This window comes from Apium graveolens, chromosome 3 (genome assembly GCF_009905375.1).
Source record: "Apium graveolens cultivar Ventura chromosome 3, ASM990537v1, whole genome shotgun sequence".
NCBI lineage: Eukaryota > Viridiplantae > Streptophyta > Magnoliopsida > Apiales > Apiaceae > Apium > Apium graveolens.
Genome location: NC_133649.1, coordinates 239,946,850 through 239,961,357, shown reverse-complemented (window position 1 = coordinate 239,961,357; position 14,508 = coordinate 239,946,850). Strand labels below are relative to the sequence as shown.

General features: G+C 36.1%; 1 protein-coding gene across 1 annotated transcript; it reads left to right on the top strand.

Annotated features, from left to right (window-relative positions):
• The first annotated feature begins 10,737 nt into the window (after nt 1–10,737).
• On the top strand, nt 10,738–13,858 carry LOC141711007 (uncharacterized). The gene is made up of 4 exons (XM_074513470.1): nt 10,738–10,817; nt 11,534–12,363; nt 12,538–12,714; nt 12,806–13,858. The coding sequence occupies exons 2-4, from the start codon at nt 11,916–11,918 to the stop codon at nt 12,838–12,840; spliced, it is 660 nt and encodes a 219-aa protein (XP_074369571.1). The 5' UTR covers nt 10,738–10,817; nt 11,534–11,915; the 3' UTR covers nt 12,841–13,858.
• The last annotated feature ends 650 nt before the right edge of the window (nt 13,859–14,508 follow it).

Here is a 14,508-nt window from a genome sequence, read left to right as displayed (position 1 = left end):
CCGTGTTTATTAAAAAACTCACTTCATCTACCGGTTCTGAAACAGGTTCAGTGAACAATAGAGATACAACATCCTCAATAACATATGGTACCTTTTCGGGGGCAAACTCTTTTGTCTCTGATGCACCAACATGTTTTTTACCATCTAGCTTAGAAAAGTTAAGTCCTATTACAGTCTTAGATTTAAGTCTTTGACTATCTATTATCTCCTTTTAAGTTATAGCTAAATTCTTAAAGGCCTGTAACTTCTTTTCTAGGTTATTAATTTGTGTTCTAAGTATGGCCTCTATGTTTGATCAGTTGCACTTAACCTTGCTATCTAAATACTCATTCTTCTGCTTAAGGTTATCTAATGCCACAACAAGCAATTCTAGTTCCTCATTCCTTAAAGCTAGATTCTCAATCTTAAGAACTAGTTTATCATTTTCAAATTTATATGCAAGCATGCTTGTATGAAAATTATACAATTCTAATGTAAGTTCATGCACAATATATTTGTATTCAGATTCAGACATATCAGTTGTGATAAGATCAGGAACCTAAGATGATTGTAGTGATTCCTCTGCACAGTCTGCCATAATAGCAAGATTTACATACTCTTCCTTTTCATCTGAAACAGTATCGTCCCAGCTTTTTCTTCAGCAATGTATGTTTTCCCTTTCACTTTGACCACATTTGCATTCAGCTTATGTTTCAGCTTCTCATTCTGTTTCTTCAGATCTTCGTGAGTTTCTTTTCTTTCAATGAAATCCTTTCCTGTTGCTGCCTTGGGCTTTATGAAATTATATGTAAAGTGCCCTAATTCATTGTTATTTTAGCATCTTGTCTTGCTTTTATCCACCCAGATTGACTTGTACCCTTCTCTAAAACCATATAATATTGAGTAGCTTTCTTTCTGAAATCTTCCAGTTGAATTCCTTGACTTGTAGTTGGGCTTTCTTCTAATTCTAACATGACTAAATTTTGATGCATGTAAGCATTGATTTGTCTTCCAACTCTTCAAGTTCTTCTTCAGTATAAAACTTACTTTCATCTTTAGGCTCACCTTGAGCAATTTAAGCTACCACAATTTCTTTGATAGTTGAGGAGGGTTCAACCTTAACTTCCGAAGATTCAGGTTCACGAGCTACAAGTGCAGTGGTCTTTGCAAGTGCGCATAGATTATAGCTCTCTGCTCTTGTTCCAACTCATGAGTTCTCAATTTTCCATAAATTACATCCAGAGGCAGAGTGACAAAATCAAGTCTCTCTCTGATGGATGTGTTCTTTTATTATAAGTGAAGCGGTAGAGTCAGCATGAACTTCATGTATGATCAGGTTTGTTTTTCCCTATAATTTCAATTCACTTAATGCCTTACATATCTCTCAATGAGTGCATACAGTGTTTCACCGGGCTGTAACTTAAAGGTTACGTATTGAGTCATAAGAATATCCGTCATAATTTCTTTTACTTAAGCAGTACCTTTCATTAACAACTCAATTGTTTCCCATATTTTCCTTTGCACTATCACAATCTAGGAGTTGATGGTTCATATCCTTATTAGTCGATTCCATTATTATGAGTTGAAAGTTTGTGTCCAAATTAATGAATTCCCTGTCATTATCCTTATTTTTAGATGGATCCCAGGGAGTAGATATCGAAGGAATTCTCGGACCCGTTGCAGTTAACGCTTCATGAATTATTTCCATTGGAACATAAGGACCATTCAGTAATATCCCAATGTATAATAGATTCAAAGCTTTAAAATATATAATTTTCTTCCATATGTTGTAATTTCCTCGATCAAATATGGGAACCTTGATACTTCCAATCCTTTGTATATTCATCACTTTGGCGAAATAAAATTATTTAAGATTCAAAAATTTCAAGATTGAAGATTGTTGAAATTAAAAATATCAAAAAAAAATTCAAGAACTTGTTTGTTTTAGATTCTTTCTCCGGATCTTAATTTGTATGTCAATACACAAGCTCTATTGAATACAATACTTACAATTTTTTTCGATTTGTTTCAAGTTCTTCGTTAAATGCATGGAATCAAAAGGCATAAAACAATTTAAAAAATATATTATTTTATTAATATAAACCTTGAGGTTGCTACACTCTAATCGATTAAGATTAGCTACAATAAATTCAGCAGCATAATAGTACCGATACAAGCTTTTTAATATCAATCCCTTTAACAGAGCTCTCGTATTTGTTATAGTTGATTGCTGGAGAAGATAATAAGCAAAGTTAATTCATTCTACTATTTTGTGCAGACTTCACAAGTCTCTTAATTAACTGGATTTATTACAGCCACATTAATCAATTTGTGTTTCTATAACAATAAATTAACCAAGAAATTGATGGCGCCTAGAGTGAGACCATGTGATGGCGCCTAGAGTGAGCCTTTAACTTAATTAAAATCTTCAAGCTATCAAGGGACGCCAAGATTGCATCCTTTGGTGGCGCCTAGAGTGAATACATACTTACCCTATTCTCTGAGCTTTGAGTGGCGCTTAGAGGGAACCATTATGGTGGCATCTAGAGTGATTATTAACTTGGCCACATCTGGAACGTTTTCTAGTTGGCTCCAAGAACCACCTTGACTTAGTCATGATCCTTGATATCAACTAGGCAGCGCTTAAAGTATATATATAGAGTAAGTGGTTCCAACAAGTAAAAATATTAACTTAGAGGAATTTTATCACATAGTGCACTGTAGCTCAATTCTCTTGTAGTCTTCGGTCCATTCTTTTCTTTATCAACTTGATTACTTTTGAATGATCAAGATGATCCTTTTCTGATGTGCTGACGCTTAGTGCACTCGTTTGGTTCACAAATGAATACCACTGAAATATATTCATTCATTCTAAAGATCCTAATTTGATTAATTTGTTCTAAAAATTGATTAATATTTCATGTTATAGTAATTATTTTTAATCATAACCTGATATGTGATCCTTGATCTCTTTCCTTAAGCCCTTGAAATGGACTTATTTTACCTTAACGGGGTTCAGTTGACCATCATGATCCCATGTGTGGTATGTGTATCATGTGCTCTTAGCCTTATATGGAACCCCACTCGAGCTTCTCATGGAGAAGCTCATATATTTGTGCTTCATTAACAACGCACCACATGTATGATGTATTACCACACTCACATACATCCTTCACTGAGTTCTCATAATTTACTGTACCCCTAGAGACTTTTCTTGTGTACGTTCCTGTTTACGTACCCCTCTTTTTTCTTATCTAGGAACTCTCATCAGCCATCTAAATCTGCTTTACATTTTTGTAGATGTCAAGCGGTTCAGTGGCTACTAGCTCCCACAAGATTGCAACTGAGGATTCTTCTCTGATGGTGAACCCGTCAGACATTAGCTTAGCCCCGTCAGTCCCTTCTCAAACCAACTCCAGAACCCTGTCTAAGGTGAAGGCCATGAACCCATTCAACTCTAAAGCCATGATCCAGTTCTATCCTCCCCATCAAGTTAGAGACACCAAACCTGCCATGCTTAACTAGAGAACGTATAAAGAAAGCTATTCTGACCCAAATAATTCTTAAGCTTCTGTTGTTCCAATGGACCCCCAAAACCAAGTTCCTGATGATTACGATAGTGAAACCAACTCCTCAGTCTTAAAAGCCCTTTCACTCCTTGATGACACTATGGACACCTCGATGAATGTGGTGAAGCTGGCCAATCTCTTAGCTTTCTGCAACCTTGGATGCCACCTAGTCATCCCAGCTCATGGAGAAAGATGTCATCAGTTTGACAACTTCGGTCCCGAGCAGGCTATTCCCACAACCGTGTTATATTCCTAGCATTTCAACATGGTCTTATTAATTCCTCTTCATCCCTTCATTCTGGAAATCCTCCACTCTTATGACCTTGCTCCCCTCCAATTGACCCCAAATTCCTATCGCGTGGTGATTTGCATGTACATCCTTTATGACAGAGAATTCCTAAAACAACTCTTTGCTCATGAGCTTGGCTATTTCTATCAACTGAAACCATCTAGAAAAAATTCCGAAATCTTATATCTAGCTACTTGGAACGGCCATGGCAACCGGTGTATTAGGGGGAAAAACGGGGCATGTCTGGATGATAGCAACACTTTCTCTATTTCTATGGCTACCCTTAGTATAGAAAATATTTCAATACCTCCCCTAGTAAGTTTTCTAAGAGTAACATCTCCTTTACTTATTAATAACCCTTCATAGTTTCTAGGTGTTAAGCCTTTACAAATTTCCTTGATGTAGATACGCCTGTCATGACCCCCTCGAAGGCAAAATGTTGAACCGTGCCAGAAAGGCTTTGAGAGTGCTGCAGGTCTAGAAGATGGTGATAGCCTGTTGACCCCAACAAATTTAAAGAAATGTGGTTTTGTTTCAGAGATGGGTACAACAGACGTAGCTGAACCCTCTTCTGCCCTAGATTTATCTTTTAGTTATAAATTGTCTACTGTATTTGTATCATCCATACATTTTAATACATTTTTACCTTTAAGTACCGATATCCTTTATTATCTTATCTTCTCTTTTATTTTCTTATTCTTGTCAGATATGGCTTCCCGTGTTCCCTCATTTGTGAAACAATCAATCAAGTTTGAAGATTTATGCAGTGAAGAAGAAAAGGTAGCCCCAGTCCATGATACCCATATCTCGAGGGTACCACCTGCCAGTTCTATCCAAGAGAAGTCATCTACCTCCTCTTAAAGGAAGCTTCCCTCCAATGCTCCTGATTCAGGAAAACCATCAGGTTCCCGTCCCTAAAAGAAACCCAATGGTCCTTCGAAAAGGGGTGAAAAAAACACATCTGCTAAGTTCTAGTTGTTTACCGAAATACTGAAGCACCAGATTCCTGAGGAGACTTTGGCCCAATAGGATAAAGTGAAAATGGTGGATGCAACGCCTATAATGACCCTAGCTAATGCCCAGAGCTTATTTTTCTTCCTAAAGCATGGTGACCAGATAATTGAAGCTATCGGGGGAACTAAAGGCTCGTGGAGGAGGTAGGCCAGTTGAAGTTGACCTTGAAGTCACGTGATGAGGAGTGCAAGAAGGTGGTGGTAGCTCTCCGTAAGTCCAGAAATTCTGAATCCTATCTAGCCAAGGAAAAAGATAAATTGAGCCAAGTTATAGACACCCTTGATAAGAAGAAAGAGGATGAATCTGTTATGGCCGCAATGAAGATCCACGAACTTGAGCTGAAGATTGAGACCTATCAAATGGCAACAGAATCCCACAAAGTCATGATCCTTAAATTTAAGAAGACTATGTACGGGACAGAGTATGGGAATTGAGTTAATGATTTTTTGAAGTCCACTATAGAGGCATTTCCTGACATCGATTGGACCAAACCGGGTGCTGATGTGGAAAATAAGGCTGAAGACATCAGGAAGAAGAAAATATATGCGGCACCTCTAGCCCCCAGGAACCAGGGACACTAATCACTTACGCTAAGGTTCCGACCACGGTAGCTAGTGAAGCAGTACAGACAAAGGAGCCTCGAGGTAATGATGCCAATCTCACAGCCACCCCCACAAAGGTCAAATCCAAGACTCCTACCCCGTGATTCCCCTTTCTTTCCTTTTTAATTGAGTATTATTAACTGATAAGAAATAGAACTTATCCAACAACAATTTCATTTTGATGAGGCTGCGTGATCCTCCGAATACCCCACAAGTTGTACCCATAACTTGTCTATTTCCCAATCGTACTTTAAATTCTACCTCAAATTTTAATTTTAATTATGCCTTTGCTTCTATATGCGTGGTTTTCTCTTTAATTGTCTTAAGTAAACAATGTGCATATGTAGCTAATCGGAATAGGTCCATACTTGTAGCTACACCCATTCCATTGGGTAAATTATTAATTACGACCTTCCTTTATTTAGTTGATTAGGCTCCCTTTTAACCCCCTTAGCATACTTAAACAAATTTTTACATATGCCTTAGAACATATTTGAACCTGAACATCTGGGTACTCTAGCGTACTTGAACCTCTGGGTGCTTAAACATGTTAGGGATTCAGGCACAAAACGCAACCGAAAAAGCTTCATAAAGCAAAAAAAGACAATCGAATCCCTACTGCAGGATCTATGTATAATTAGTAAATGATTATCGAGAACGGAATATTTACCTTAACGAATTTTTGGATTTTTTTGAATTTTGGAATTTTTGAAACCCTAGTGAATAGTACTTTTGTTTCAAAACCTTGATGAATAATGGATTTTGCTGATTTTGAAATATTATCAAACGACCATATATAGGAGTTCTTTTATGAAAATTCTGAGTATATATTAGTGTTCAATAATTAATTTGAGTGTGAAAATCCACTAGAAACCGAAGAAATAAAGTATAAAGAGTTAAGATTGAGTGAATTGAATCCAGGGATTATAAAATAAGATGATTAAAAGAATAAAAGATAGTAAGAAGGGTTTAGGGAACCCCTAATGATAAGATCACGTATATATTTCCCGGAACGATCAAACGAGATTAGACGATGAATGAATAACGTGTCAAATGGAAGCCAGGGAGAAATACATGTGACAATTAGAAGAGTAAGGAGTGCAACATTTGGAGCATCAATATGAAACCAAAATAAAAGATCAGGCTTGATTATATCATTAACAACTTGATTAACAAAGCACTTGGATGTGGATAAGGTAAGCAAGGATGTAAGCACTTTATTAAAGTGAATTCTAGATATTTACCAAGTAAAAACACTTGATCAATAATTCACTTCACTAACCAAGCAAATGAGCAAACTCTCTCCCTTTGGAAAAGCTTGCTCTCGGCCTCTTTTAAAAAAGGAAGAAAATGGTGAAGCAAAGTTCAAGTTTGGCTCCTTCATACATCCTAAGGTAATTACCATGACTCCTTGATGATATATCTTAGATATCCAGAAGTTTGAGCTTCAAAATCCATGCCTAGATAGTCCAAAGAAATTATCAAATATGATGATGATGAATAGTGAATGAATAGTCACTAACATTTGTTTTCTTGATTTTTATGAAAGATTAAGTTTGATTAAGCATAGATCAAGGTTCCTAGAGGCTTTTAGTGACTACCCATACTCCAAGGAAGGTATAAAACTCTTGAAATATTAGTATTCAAGTTGTGTTGAATGAGTTTTAAGTATATATTTTGAGGATTGTAAATGGATGAAAGTATAAAGCATGTTTAAGGTTATGATTATCTAAGTTAGTATAATGGTGGTTGTTGTTGGTTGATCCATGATTTGTGCTAGTTATAAGTTGGTGTTCTTGGGAGTTTTTGACTTACAAATGTTGTTGATGATTGATTCTTGGGTTGTTGGTTTGATTGAGGATGTGTTGGTGTAGATTAAAATTTGGAAATCTTTAGTTTATAGCCGTCGTAATGCCCGATTTTACATAACTCATGTTTGTGTGTAACTTTTAAGTCCAAACCCCTTTTTGAAAATCACCAATGCCATGATCAGTTAGTTCATATTTTAAGCTTCGTTCTGGTATATAGATCGCGTTAATCGAATTTGCGGTTTAGGAGAAACGATTGTTTTAAGTAACGACATTTCGTGAAAGCACCCCGACCTTGCGTATAACTTTGAAACTTTTTTTGAGACCCCTAAAAGAATTTTTGGATCATGAAATTTTTATGTAAAGTGTTAGAGGCAGTTAGTAAGGCCCTCGCAAAGGTTTTGCATTAAAAAAATTATTTTTCAATTTTATAAAAATGATGGAGCCGAGGGTGTGCAAATGAGAAATGTTAATCAGTGACTTGAAAATGAGCGTTAATGTATATGAGAGTAATGCTTAGTTTCATAAGCGACCGATGACTAATCCCGAGTTATGTTATTGTTTATAGATTATCGGACCAACCCGAGAACCACTACCACCCCCGGACAATCAGACAAGTTTTTGAACCCTAATTACTGTTGTTGTGATGATTACAAGTATATGCAATACCTTGCATTATAAATGCATAAATATTTTGAAAACGTAATCTTGCGATATAAATGCATGTATGATTTGAAGTTAAAATCCTACGATATATATGCATGCATGTTTTGAAATCATGATATTTCGATAGTGAAATATGATTGCTTAAAGATGAGCTTACGAGCTATATAATACATATGCCAATGATAAGCAATGTTTTGCGTATACCCTTAGTATAGGGCATTCAAGTATGAACATTGTACTTTAAACCGGGAGAAGATGTTTCTGAGTATGTTACATACAGTTTTCGATAACTCATAATTGATTAAAGTTTATTCGATAGTTTCAAATCCTAAAGTTAATATTATTTTGAATATTTATTTAATATTTTATTTACGAACAAGTATTATTAATTAATATTCTTTAAATTATTCGAGTAAAGATTTTACTTATAAATATTTATATATTTATTAAATAAATATTAGTTTTGAATATTCATTTAAAGACTTTTAACTCTGATTATTTTATTTAAATATATTCTTTAATCGATAATTATTTAGGGAATAATATTTAAATATTTATTAAATATTTTCAAATGAGATTGACAAATGATTTATATTATTTAAATCATCTCTATCTTAAATATTTTTCAAAAATATTTTCAAACTTTATCAGATGGTTTTAAAAGTAAAGGAAGGATCCCAAATCCCGTTTTTAAATTTAAATCTTTCTTTACAAAGAGGATTTAAATATTTTCAAACTTTATCAGATGGTTTTAAAAGTAAAGGAAGGATCCCAAATCCCGTTTTTAAATTTAAATCTTTCTTTACAAAGAGGATTTAAATACCCGCTCAAAATATGGGGGATCCTGCTCAGTGATGTATTTTATATTCGCAACGAAGTTGCTGAATAGATAAAGAAAGAGAGTTTTTGATTACTTACCCAACATTCATGAAGTAAGTCATGGAACAAGTTCAATCAATTAACAAGCATCGCTTGAAAAATATTGGTGAGTTTCCCCTTTCCAATTGGATACGACTTCTTCGTGGAGTCCTATTAACAAGTTTCTACTTGGGGAAAAGGGAGACGAGCTTTACATTTCAGGGTCATGGATTTTATTCGAACTAGGAGGGGCGTAAGTGGCTGAGTAGCTCCGGTCCAGTATTATTTATTAGGCCCAAATGGTCAGAAAGTTCCGGAAAGGCGGTTCATTCCTTAGGAGTCCAGCAATCGGTGGACAAGTAAATCCGGCTGTTCTCCCCTATATGTAGGTATTAAGTGGAGTTGTACGACTGCGAATGATCATGATAAGTTGCACTTCTCGTGCGACATTACTCCAGAATTAGTTCACCATCCATATTGGATATTTTCTACAACATTATTGAGAGCACCCCGATCCGAAAGTTACGGCTGGGTGATTGATGAATGTTGGCAGGGTCAAGCGTTCAAAGTGATGTTTTGAAAATGAAGTATCTCGTAACTTCATATTTTAAATAATATTTCGAGAATTGATTTTACTTGAAGGGATAAAGCCCTCAAGAGTTTTTTACGAAAATAATTTATACAAGATTCACCTTGTAACTTCATCTATATGATGAACTTTTGGATACTTGTATACTTTGAACAACAATAGTTTTCTAGGAGTTTTATGAAAATAAAATATAAAGATATTGAAGTATCACGTAACTTCATCTTTTAAACATTTATCAAGATAATGTTACCTTATGCATGTCAAGGATTTTCAGAAAAACATTAAGACGAGGTTATATTTATGAGATCACCTTGTAACATCATATTATACAGTTCATATTTTGAAAATCTGTTTATACTTGTATAACATAGATTTTCGGTGATTACAAAAAGATATATGTTGAAGTAACTTGTAACTTCATCTTTTAAAATATATAGGAACTCTGTTTATATTATGCATAATAGAGGATTTCAGAGATTTATGAAAAAAATATATATTGAAATATGTTGTGACTTCTTCGTGTTAATATATTGAACTTAGTTCATATTTGCATGGCAAATACTTTCAGAAATACTATGAAAATGTTCATATACTGTTAATAATTTATATGTTATTTTGGTGGGCTGTGTCGCTCACCCTTGCTTATTTTATATATCACACAACAATAGGTAGACAAGATGAACAAGACCAAGCCCCCAGTTCGTAAATGGATAGGAAACGTTCCACAGTTTCATGTAGGCGTTAATGCCGCCATAGCTGAGGTAAGAACTGCCAATAGGCTAGACTTTCAAGTTTTGGTGTACGAGACTTATGTATAATTATGAATCATGTTTTATATAATGTCAAGGAACATGTAAACTTAATATGAAACCCTTTTGAGTTGTAATAACTTAAAATTTGTGGATCATATGACTTGTACTTGATTCGGTTTCATCTCTAGGACTATAACTGGTTGTGTGTGTATATTGTGGGGTCACAACATGTAGTAATCAGTTGTTGATTCAAGATTCAATGTTATTAATAAAAATGGAACTCGTGACAAACTGGATCCCTGATCTCGGATTTGGGGTGTTATATTTTTAATTAATAAATATATTTTGAGGAGATATTATGACTTCAAAGGGTGCCACACACCTGAATTCAAAATAATTTGAATTAATGTGATACTCCCCCGTTCTTGGAACACGCAACCAGCTGCAGTCCTTCTCACACTTTCTTTTTGTCTAATAGGAATCCGCCATGCGTCTTAGCACCAATCACTCTTCTTAGTTTTCGTGCCTATATAAATACAAACCCTCTTCCATTCTTCCTTTTCAACACTCACCAATCACTTATATATTCCTCACCCTTTCAGCACCTCTGCATGTCAAGCTCCTACGAGGGCGAAGATTTCGACAAGTCCAACTTCTTTGTTCATCTTCTAACTCCAAGTATCCAATCAAGGTAAAAATTCTACCCTTTCCTTTTTACTTTAATTTTTCCAAAACCATTTTGCTTGCGTGCCACGAAGCTTCAAGTTGCTTTCAATGCGTTTTAATCCTTGTACCTGTGTATGAGCATACTTGGATCTAGATTTCAATATAACTCTTATCCAGATTATCATGCTTAATTGTATTTCCATTATACCATATTTCTGCCAAGGTGTTGCGATCAACCTCGTAATGCCCCATATTTGCTTTGTGTCTGTTCATCTTCTTTTGTATGCACATCTAGATACCATGATTATATTTGTAGAGTAAGTGCATGCTTAGGTCCTGCCCAAATTTCTCTTAATTGAATCATAGTAAATGTTAGGCCCCTTGGGTTTACATTTGTATTCCAATTAAGCATTTATGCCTACCTATACATATTCCTTCTGGAACGTTCCTGCTTTAGTTACGAGAAGGGACCTAGACCTGATCCCAACTATACCTCTCCAAGTGACACTAGCATAAATGTTCTTACACCCATTTTGTAACCTTCACAACCTGTTTGACTCATTGCCTAGATGTTAGTCCCTTGTAATTATGACTCCTTGTAAGACCAAATCTTCCTTGACCCACTGTGTGTTTTCCTTTATTGACTTGTAACAAAGTTCAGATCCCATCCAACATTTGTAAATCCCCTAAATCCATGGGATTAGCTTGTGGTTTGGCTCACTCTGATTTACACCTTTGCAGATGTCAAACGGACCCGCAACTGCTAGCTCCCACCAGCAGCCACTCATGAAAGTCGTCAACTAGTTGACCTTTCTGATATAAGCCCCACTCCATTAGCTACCCCAAACAATGTTAGCTCCAGAACTCGCTCCAAGGTAATGGTATTGAACCCTATGCTTGCCCTTGTCATGTCAAGACCTGTAGCTTCCTTATCGCCAAATGAAGATCTTGACCCAACCTCATTGAACCAGGCCACTTCAAATGAAGCTGAGAGCACTGGGATTCCCTTGACACTTCTATCTTTTACCTCCCTCTATCCCCATAACGTGAACCTGAAGAAGTTAACTTACATGTAACTGATGAGATTACCGAGATTGATACCAACTCAACTACTTCCAGAAACATGAGCTTGCTTTGTGAAAACATGAACACAACTATGAATGATGTGAAACTGGCTAACCTTCTGGCCTCCTATAAACCTGGATGCCACCTGGTCGTATATGTGAAGGATGAACGGTACCACAGGTTCGATAATTTCGGTCCTGAGCAGGCCATCCCCAATGCTGTTTTGTCTGCCTATCATTTCAGAATGGGTTTATCCATGCATTTGCATCCTTTTATAGTCAAGGTTCTAGAGCGATACAATATTTCCCTTTTTCAACTTACCTCAAACTTTTATCGTATGACCATGTGTATATATATCATATACTACACTGAGTTCGATGTCAAACTCACTGCTGACAAACTGGGATACTTCTATCATTTTAATCCATCAGGAAAGAACTCAAGTAGTTACTACCTTGCAGGATGGGGAATCCACCAAGGTAATTGTATTGATGTTAACAAAAAAGGTATGTCCGGGTGGCAAAATCCCTTTCTTTATTTCTATGGATGTCCGTCTTATTGAAAAGACTTCAATTTCAAACCCATTAAGTCACAACAAACTTAATCTCTTATTTGAACTCTAGATCACACCTCTAGTTTAATTTTTTTACCTGATTTTCCATCGCTGCCCATGCGTGTAGATACTACTGTCAAGACACCCCTTAAAGGTGAAGCATTGATACGTGCCAAGCGTACTCTTTCCCTTTCAACTACTTTAGGAGATGGCACAAGTTTGTTAATGGATGTTAATTTGAAACGATGTAAATTTTTTCCAAAAGGAGGTCCGACAGGTGAAGCTGATACCTCTCATATCATAGGTACCTACCTGCATTTTTATTTTTCTTTTATGTTGCATTTTTCTAGCTATTTTTACTTTCTCATGCTTTCTGTCTTATCTTTTCCTTGCAGAAAAGACTATAGGCATGTATTCCAACATCAAATAAACCAACAAGTTCGAGGACCTTTTCCAGGAGGAAGACACCCCAGGCCTAGTTTAGGAGACCTCCATTTCCAGGAGCACTCATTCAGCTTATACCCAAGACAGATCTAGTTCCTCAACTAAAAGAAAGCTCTCTCTAGCTGCTCCTAAAATAGTTAAACCTCCACCCTCAAGATCTGGAAAAAAACTTAAGAGTGGCGCCGCTCCTGATGAGACTGGAAATCTCCAGATGTTCACTAAAATGTTGAAAAACCAAGTGCCTGAGGAGACCATTGTGTAATAGGACAAGATCAAGTTCATGGAAGCTCCAGTTACAATCACCCTGGCTAATGCCTAGAGTCTATTCCTGTATCTGAAGCACAGGCTGCCCATGTGGACCAAAAATTGGAAGAAGAGGTGCAACAGCTGAAGAACACCCTCAATGCTCAGGATGATGAGAAAAAAAGAGCTGGAGAGACGTTGAAGAAGATTAGGAGCTCAAAATCAAAGCTCATCAAGGGGAGAGACCAGTTGAACCTTACCATCAATGCAATGTATCAAGAAAATGAGAAAGCTACAGCTGATCATGCCAGGAAAGTACATGAGCAAGAGTTGAAGATAAAAAACTTCAAAACCGTTGCTGACAGCTTCAAGGCCACCTTTTTTATGCCAAAAATGTGATGTACCAAACTGGCTGGGCTTATGGCGCCAAAGACTTCATGAAGTCTTCTATGGATGTATTTTTTGATCTTCAGTGGACCAAGCTAGGAAAAGATGCGGATAATGATGCTGAGAAGATCAGAAAGAAGAAAGTGGAGGAAGCTGTGAAGGCAAACCCAACCATACCTGATGCTCCCCTTATGGAAGACAAAGCTCCATCCCTTGCTACCGAGGTTGAAGAACGATCAGACGATCCCCTGCTGATGAACCTGTTATCGATGCCATCACAGAGATGGCCATTGATGTTGTGGATTCTCCCTAGCTCCTCATATATGGTTAAGTTTTCCTCCTTTGAATGAACCTTTTTTAAATGATGTTTTGAACTTATTTTTATATCTTACTTTGGTTTTAAATATTATGTTTTCTTGTTAATCCAGATGTTAGGTATATTTAATTTGAATGTGGGTGTGATTCTGCACAATCAATCCATGCTCTTTCCTAGATTTACTCATGTAAACACTTAAGTTCGATCCCACTTAGCATTAAGACTAGTTTCAGGTGTAAAAAGGGACGTTGGGTGAGTTTTACTCTGATCAAACTTCAACCTTAACAATCATTAAGTCAGACCCTTTCTAATCACTCTTGTCCCAAGGACCACATCAGTACTTAATTTTACCTCTAATCATTTTCTAGACTTAAGATTCTTAAAGCCCTAATTTATCGAACACTTTTATTTAGATTTTTACAGTAGCTTAAACTTTTTACTATGTCAAAACTAATTCGTTTTTTTAGTTGGCTAATTTGTTAAGTACAACCAAAGCCTATATTTCCAAGTACCATTCTGAGCTTGCTAAATCTTTTAAGTTAGTAACGACTTTAATATTTGCTTGGGTTTAGGTCCACACACGTATCTTTCCCAAAACCAAGTTGCATTAACCTAAACCTCTTACTTATATAATCGAGCTTTTATATATTGTGTAGCTTTAAAACAAGCAACCATAAATAAAATCCTAACCAACCTAGGGCAATCATG

Coding starts and splice junctions, on each gene's coding strand:
- LOC141711007 (XM_074513470.1), top strand. CDS start 11,916: ATGAGCTTGCTTTGTGAAAACATGAACACAACTATGAATGATGTGAAA. Junction 12,364..12,537: donor TATTGATGTTAACAAAAAAG/GTATGTCCGGGT, acceptor CCATGCGTGTAG/ATACTACTGTCAAGACACCC. Junction 12,715..12,805: donor TGATACCTCTCATATCATAG/GTACCTACCTGC, acceptor TTTTCCTTGCAG/AAAAGACTATAGGCATGTAT.